General features: G+C 43.1%; 1 protein-coding gene across 1 annotated transcript in view; it reads right to left on the bottom strand.

Annotated features, from left to right (window-relative positions):
• Positions 1–884: 884 nt before the first annotated feature.
• Positions 885–8,481, bottom strand: part of FREM2 (FRAS1 related extracellular matrix 2) — a 165,110-nt gene continuing 157,513 nt past the window's right edge. The window contains exons 19-24 of the mRNA XM_049647421.1: positions 8,015–8,142; positions 7,533–7,667; positions 6,382–6,508; positions 5,336–5,523; positions 4,981–5,127; positions 885–3,240 (exon numbers count right to left, since the gene is read on the bottom strand). Coding sequence (XP_049503378.1) covers positions 2,728–3,240; positions 4,981–5,127; positions 5,336–5,523; positions 6,382–6,508; positions 7,533–7,667; positions 8,015–8,142 — 1,238 coding nt within the window. The 3' untranslated portion in view covers positions 885–2,727. The remainder of the gene's footprint in view (positions 3,241–4,980; positions 5,128–5,335; positions 5,524–6,381; positions 6,509–7,532; positions 7,668–8,014; positions 8,143–8,481) is intronic.

The following is an 8,481-nucleotide window of genomic DNA, read 5'->3' as shown; positions in this document are numbered from 1 at the left end:
AAGGCGCTCTCTCTCTCTCTCTCTCTATATATATATATATTTGTGTTTTGGGTTTACTATGCAACATCAAGAAAATCTTGTTTTAATTAGGGTCAGAAGCTACTGAGCATCTAAGGAGCTATTATAGCTACATCCTGTTGTCTATGGGAAGTTATTTTATGTAATTGGATCTGATAATAAAAGCATAATTCTCTAAAAACAAAATATTGAAAAAAAGGGTCTGCTTTATTGAACAATAAAGCATTTTGCCGGACTCTTTCTTCCACTAAAAAGAGTTTTTATGATTAATGTATATTAAATCACATATTAAGTGAATAGATATAAAAGAAATGATGCCGAAATCCAAACACTTTATACTTAAGAAAGCTGTATCTGCCTATTTCCCCCAGACTCTCTGCTTTCAAGGGGAGGAAGGAAAGGAAGAAGACAGAAAGGGAGAGAAAGAGAGAAGGAAATGGGTGGAGAGGAAGAAACTTCTTTATTAGGAAAGGATGGACATGTTCTGTATTTTATAAACTCTCCAATTTATATATGGCGATCTCACTAGAAAAACTAATTGTGGAGTGAAGTTTGGTACAAAGCCAGTGTGGCCCAATGGCTCAAAACAGACAAGCTGTAACGATGCTTCGCTAATTACTACACTCAGTGACAGAGACGCCCAAGACCGCACGGTAGGCTCTGAAGCACCCAAGCTACCAAAGTAGCATAAGGTCAATTGAGGGTACTTGCTCTCACTAAGTGAATTGAACCCCATGCTAAGTCATGAGAAGTCCACACATTTGAAGCTGCGTCATTCATGCTTATGCCTATACTAGTTACGAGATAACTGAAGAAGTAGCCAAGCATCTGCCAGAATGCGAAGCAAAAGGAAAGGGGACAATTAAGAAAGCGCTGATGTTTATTTGACAACTGAACTCCTGGGCCATCCAGTACTTTATGTAAAGTCCCAGGGTGGGGGGACACCTTTGAGTAATAGGTGATATTTGTAAATTCCCCAATGGAAGGGGACTACGGTCCACCATGTTCTTCGAAAGACTTTGAATGTCAAGTGCAGAGCTGCCCAAAAGAAGAGAGGCGAGTATCAGACACTTTTCACCTCTCTCTCTCAGCACCAGTGTAGATTCTTTTTTTTTCTTTCCAATAAAGAGATGGTTGGTGCTCACAGACACCAGGTAAGATCCATTCCACTAGATGTCCAGTGTGGCCAAGCTATGGATGCAAGTGAAAGGGGATTCCAGGCGACATTTGAGGGTTGGTTAGTCTTTAGGCACGGTTCTTTTTCTCCCGACCTTCTTTTTGCTTGAAATACATTTACCAGCTTTTGGAAGATTGGTCATTAGACCACTGACATTTTCCTTCCCTTTCCAACCGAAATCCCTGCCATTTGGTAAAAGCACATTTTTTTTTTTCCAGAAAGGCGACAGGAGCCTTGCCAAGCAAGCTCCCTATGTTTCTTGGTTTTTAACACTGTAAGCGGTGTTAAGCATTACATTTTCAGATACTCAGGGATCGCACTGCATCAGCTCCCTGAATTGCAGATGTCACAGAATGCTACTCTCCTCCTGGATCGAAGAAGAAGGTACCTCCAAGACCACCTCTTGGAATGACAGTGGCAGAGAATCCCCTGGTTTAGACCAGATGCTGATTAGCAAGTTAATGAAATGTCTTCTGGCCAGTTCGAGTTCTGGACATTGTTATGTGATTGTGCTACTCTGAGGGTTAACCTCAGGTGTCATCTGGAAAAATGTTCTATAAAACGTGTATAGAGGCACTTCGGTTAAACACGTTATGCTAATAAATATCACTCTTTCCCTCCACCACCTGTAATGATATTTTTCATTATCATCTGTGGGTTCAATACTGCAAATATCTAGGCTCAGTTCTTAGAGAACATTGTCTTATAAATGCAAATCTAACGCTATAGCATTTCTTCATCATCCAAACGCCACCAACCCTCTCATTTCCCACAAATGCTGAGCACCAATTAGGTATACTACCATGCAAGAACTCGACTACTTCTCACTATATAACAGCAAAGTCTTTCTTCAACAATCTCTTCCAGATGGAACATATTCTTTGGTTTAATTTAAAATTAAATAAGCAAATAAAACAAGGACACCATAATTCAAATCCAAACTAGTCAGTTACTTCCCTCTCTCTTTCCTTCCATTCCCTCCCATGTAGTAGAAGAGGTGAATTATGGGTTGAGCTATCCCTGGTCATACTTCTGTGCCGTCTTCGCCTGTTAGAAAACTTGTCATAATGAACAGTGTGTTTATCATCCTTTCAGACTAGCAATTAAACCGTCCTCGTAATAAACTGTTAGGCAATGAATAAATGATGTGATAATTGCACCTTCAAGGTTCAGACTAACATAGCAACAATAGACTCCTCTTAAACTTCTGACGGAGTCTGTAGCACCTCTGAATAGATTTGTCTCCACCGTGTGGAGAAAATGCCTAAATGTGAAGTACATCCCTGGCGGTCCATCGCTGGCTCTGCGTATATTGCCTTTTGGGCAAGAAGAAAGATGCGGTCTGTGGTCTGAATTTGTTCTGTGACGCATGAAAGAGTAGACAGAATTCAAATCCAAGTTCAGTAGTCCGGTCAGGTCCTCTGAGCAGCTTCGTAGCAGAAGTCCCCAAAGCTCTGCTGTTTACGGAAGCATTTGGGTTTCTATCGTCTTTCCGAGGCACTTGAGGAAAAGGCTGAATCCACCTGTGGTCATCAAACCTCTGAGCTGTCATTGTGGTGGCTCTGTGGGGGCATCATGGGCTTGCTGCTGCCTGAGCCCTTCAGGGCGTCCTTTCTCTTGGCGCCCTTCTTGTTCTTGCACATCGTCACTGTGATGGCGGCAAGGCAGAGGGTGAGTAACCCCACGGCGATGCCTCCCACCACCGTGACCAGGCTGACCTCAGAGCTGGGATGGTTGAGCTCCCGGGGGAGGACGCCATCAGGAGGAACTCTCCCTTGGGGGATCTGCTTCTTGCTGGTGCGGTCCAGGGCGACGTGCTGGATGTTTGTTCCCCGGTTGTTTTCAGCACCTATTTCCCAGGCCAGCGGGGGTGGGCTCCTCATCTCCCTCTTCTTCCGGCCTTTGGTACCTGCCCGGGGCTTCCCTGAACTCACCAAAGAGTGGTGTTGGTACTCCACGCTTCTTTTGCCAATACCTCGATTGGCGTTGTCTCTCGATCTTACTGTGTAGATGGTGTGTATGTACCACTCTCGGCCCAGAGCCACCTAGAAAACACAGCTCTGTTTGTTAGAAAATTAAATACCATACCAACCTACTGCATGACTATTGCAAGAGAAGTTAATGGCAGAGACAACAACTGATAATAGACTTTAGTCTGCAAAAGGAATCTACTATTTCAAAAAAAAATTTTTAATGTTTATTTATTCTTGAGAGAGAGAGAGAGATCTGATGAATGCGAGCAGGGGAGGGACAGAGAGAGAGGGAGGGAGGCATAGAATCCCAAGCAGTCTCCAGGCTCTGAGCTGTCAGCACAGAGCCCGACATGGGGCTTGAACCCAAGAACCGTGAGATCATGACCTGAGCTTTAGTCAGATGTTTATCTGACTGAGCCACCCAGGCGCCCTGGAATCTACTATTTTTGCACATATAGTACGTACAAGGCTTCGTGTAGAGCACTCTAAAATATTTTGTGCAACTCTTGAGGGAGGGTGTGCTGGTAAGTATTTGGTCATCTGTGACTTGCAGCCATTGAATGTCAGAGCTGTAAAGAGCTTTAAATATCACACAGCTTAACTTATTCATTTCAACAATGAGTAAACAAGAATGCACAGCAGTAACTTGCTCATGTCCCTCAACTAGTTAGTGGCAGAGGCAGGACTAGAACTCAGACCTTCTGACCCTCGGGACTCTCGTCTGATTTGTTTTGCTGCATATTTACACACAAGACCGTAGAAGAGGTCAGTTTTTCTGCTTTTCCAGGGCCTGTGAAAAGAAGGGATTTTCTGATGGTTTTTTGAAACTTTCAGGATTTATTTATTTATTTATTAAAAAAAAATTTTTTTTAACGTTTTATTTATTTTTGAGACAGGGAGAGACAGAGCATGGACAGGGGAGGGTCAGAGAGAGGGAGACACAGAATCTGAAACAGGCTCCAGGCTCTGAGCTGTCAGCACAGAGCCCGACACGGGGCTTGAACTCACGGACCTCGAGATCATGACTTGAGCCAAAGTCAGAGGCTTAACCGACTGAGCCACCCAGGCGCCCCAAAACTTTCAGGATTTAGAAGGGGTCAAATGCTTTGAGTGTTAACAGTAAAAATAATTTTAAAAAAGTACTCAGAACAACAAATAATACTTCCTTAAGATTCTTCCTTTAGGGTTGAATAAAGATAATGTGTTTCTGCAGCCCATCCTGTCTGGACAATTTTCAGTAAATTTCCTAAAAGGTGTACTTGCTCCCCCAAGGATTCACAGTGGGAACACATCTCTGAATTTTTCTCAATTGTCTGCTCAGTGTTACGGTCATGTGGGTCTCTTTACCATCTACCTCTAGGTTAGGACATCCTGTCCTAGTTTATAAAGTCTTTGGGAGTGGAGATTTATGAGCAGCACCCACTTGTTTTTTGGAATCCAGCGTTTCATACAAGATCACTCTAATAAAGATGGTCATGGAAAGTCGAGAGGAAGGAAGTTTTGAAGAAGAAAAGCAGAGTTCCCAACCATCAGACTTAGATTTATATTCTGGGCTGAATGAGGGTCTTCTTTACACATGGACCTAAAGTAATGGTGAAGCATTAATAAAAATAACAATGAGAGTTTACAGAATGCCCACCATGTGCTCAATATGGTCCTGTGGGGCTTACCTACCTTACCTTATTCAATGTTACTATGACTTCTGCAATATTACTGTCACTGCCATTTAATAGAAGACATCTGGGGCATTCTGATATTAAGTAACCTGAATGTCCTCGTGGAGCTGTTGTAAGTGGCTTGTTACTGGCCCACCTGAAAGAGTGCTGTTGAGTCGACTTTAAACCCATCGGATCCAGGCTGATTCACTAAGAGAACAGCTTCAGGGTCATCCACTGCTAGTCTGGCATTAAACAGGACATTTCCAAAACTGGTGGCTTGTGTCTCTGGCTGAGCTTTGTCCTTTAAGCAACAAGAGAATGAGGAGTGCTGTAGCTAATGACAACTTGCGCAAGTACAGAGTGTTTCTTTCGTTTCGTTTTGTGCCAGTATAAGTAGAAAATGTCAGCATTTGGTTTCATTTGAAAAGATGCTATTGTTTTTAAACATCAGGCAAAAACACTTGACTTTGAGTGTCTACCTAGTTCATTGTTTGGGTCAAAGCACTTACCACAATTTTAAATCTATACAGGAGCGAAGGAGAATCAGCTAAGCAGCCATATTCTGCATTCGTGGGACTATATTTGGGAACATAGCCATCGGCTCCAGTGCACAGGAACACCTTCTCAATGCTGCAGTAAAAGGAATCACCTAGATTCTGGACAGGATCTACCATGACTCGACCATAAATTATATCACCTGAAACAGAGACGTGGCAATGTTATTTCTGTTACATGGTAAAATGTGTCTATGTGACACCGCAAATAATTTGTGACAGGAATGCCACCAGAGGGCATTTCCTTCTTTTCCTAATCTGGCATCGAATATTGGAAGACCTTCAGGATCTCACACGCTCCCAGGCTAACACCACTTTGAGAACTGACTGCATGTGACTGAAGATTTATTGACCCTCCCGTGCTCGGCCGGTAGCAGGAAGAACCTCCAGGCTTGGCCTATGGTTTAATATTCATAATATTCCACTGTGGCTAAAGCCTGCTTTAGATAAACAAATTACTTGCCAAGACGCAGACTAATAAAGTCTATAAAAAAGGAACATCGATAAAAAGCTGGGTTAGCTTTATCTGATTTTGAAAGAGAGTTTAGGGAAATTCCCTGGTATTCAATCATCTTTTTCACAGCCAGTACTGAACTCCTGCCATGCGTGTTAGGCATTTTGCTAGGTGTTAGAAAGACATCACTGAACAAGACAGCTATAACACTTGCCCATGAGGCATTTATAATCTCAAGTAGCTGTAGGATTTGAGTCTACGCACCTTGAGAAAAGACCGAAGAAAACAAACCTAGATTTGTTCCAGAAGTCACTTAGGTAAGGGACATAGAAATAAATTCTTTATTTCCCCAGAAGAAAAACCGTCCAATAACACACATACAATTTCAGTGGCCCTACCCCATCCCTGTCAGAGTGGCAAAGACCCAGTGATATTCTCATAACCATAGCAGGGGTTACAATTTCCCCTCTCAAACATGACCCCAAGAGAGCAAAGCCCAACAGATGCAATGGCAAACAGAGCAGGTGTCCCCCTTGTGAAATGATACCTTCTGCAAAGGCGACATCACTCTCTTGCCCAAATCCCATGGATCCATCAGACAACCAGAGACTCTTCTTGGAGAGTAGGTACATTTGGGTGTTCAAGCTAAACTCAGCTGCTACCGGGTCGCTGACCTGAAACCAAGCGTAAAAGCCCTTTTACGTGTTGTTGATTGTTCTGGTGGTGCATAAATACATTATTCACACACACACACACACACACACACACACATGCACACACACAGCTGTGTACATGGACCTGTGGAGTCCTAAAGCCTGCACTGCGATTTTCACACCCAACCAAACTAATGAAGGTAATTATAACACTGGCTCTGTCTTTCTTGAGAAGGCAGACCTGGTGAAGTGAAATTTTTTGGCTGGGACTAAATAGCACTGCTTGAGTTCTTTTCCATTGGTGTAACAGGGTATATATCAAGGTCAGTGGAAGGCCAGCTCTTAATACAAGTTCTTGGACAAAAAGTGCCATCACCTGTCTTTTAATATATAATGGCAGTTAGGCCCTTTGAGGTGGCATGAACTATAGGATATTTACTTTCCTTGAAGATCAAGAATAAGATAAAGAAGTGCAGAAGAACTCTTGGGAAAATTCTCAGATCTCAAGGCAGCAAACTCCAGGAGGAGACAAGATCACATAAGAGAAACAAAAACAAAAAACAAACAAAAAAACCCCTTCTATACTTTTTAAAAAATTTTAATGTTGATTTATTTTTGAGAGAGAGAGAGAGATGGAGAGGGAAAGCTTGTGCGAGTGGGGGAGGGGCACAGAGAGAGGGAGACAGAGAATTAGAAGCAGACCCCAATCTGTCAGTCCAGAGCCTGAAGTGGGTCTTGAACTCACAAACGGTGAAATCATGACCTGAGCTGAAGTCGGACCCTTAACCGACTGAGCCACCCAGGTGCCCCAACCCTTGCATACTCTTCAACTATGAGTTGTATATCCTGAACCAATGCCAGATAAAGGGCAGTTCTTTCCTCTTTCCTTCCTTTCTTGCTTCCTTCTTGTCTGACTTCCTTTTTTCTTAGCATGTGAGAATTAAAGTCATTGGGTGAATTTATTTATTTATTTTTACTGAGAAGACCGTGACCCTAATAAAATGGGATTCTGTAAGTCAGGGGAAAATAACTCCAAGAGACACACCTGTTGGAACCGTATGTCAAGGTCAAAGGTGACAGGCTCTCTGGGGTTGCAGGTGACTGGCAGGCGGTACTCTTGATTCGATGGAACGGTGCATGGCAGCAGCTTTACGGTGTAGGTCCCCGAATAGTCACGCACCTTTGAGGAGAAGAGAGGACGTTTATGTTCTTCATGTAAGAATCTGAGGTGGAGGCCAACCGTAAGAGATTCTTAAATACAGAGAACAAACAGGGTTGATGGGGGGGTGGTGCAGGGGAGAGGGGAAAATGGGTGATGGGCATTGAGGAAGCCACTCGTTGGGATGAGCCCCGGGTATTGTATGGAAGCAACGAACCATGGGAATCTACCCCCCAAACCAAGAGCACGCTGTACACACTGTATGTTAGCCAACTTGACAATAAACTACATTAAAAAAAAAAAAAGAATCTGAGGTGTAATCAAAGGCAGCATAAAAGCAAACTTAAGTAAGAGCCTGAGTCACTTACGGCAAAGTCAGAGACAAAGCTCCATTGCTGTACTGGCTGGTTATAGGTGGGTTCACTCCTTATTAGGCGCAGGGAAAAGGTCAGGCCTGGATGGTCAGCCGACATGATCATTGAGCTCGTGAAGGATGCTAGAAAAGTGCCATTATAATAATGGTATAGTAGTTAAAAGAGTACATAACACATTAGAGTTTTCAAAGTAACTTATCTCACATTGCTTGCTTTTAACACCAAGCCTTCAAAGTCACAGTGTTGGTATAATTGTCCTCATTTTGTCCCCGAGAAACCGGGCTGAGACTGATTATGGTGACTCTCCCAAGATCACACAGCTGGGATGTGTGCCCTCTGATTCCTAATTCAGTGCCTTTTTCCACTTTATAATTCTATCAAGAGATACTTGTGCAGATAATTGTGCTCCAACAGTTCAGGGCTACTTTCCAGGGAGAGGCAGCAGGGCAATAAAAGCTGAT

Source organism: Panthera uncia, assembly GCF_023721935.1.
Source record: "Panthera uncia isolate 11264 chromosome A1 unlocalized genomic scaffold, Puncia_PCG_1.0 HiC_scaffold_16, whole genome shotgun sequence".
NCBI classification, from domain to species: Eukaryota; Metazoa; Chordata; class Mammalia; order Carnivora; family Felidae; genus Panthera; species Panthera uncia.
The sequence above is the reverse complement of the archived record's forward strand: the minus strand, read 5'-3'. Positions and strand labels throughout refer to the sequence as shown.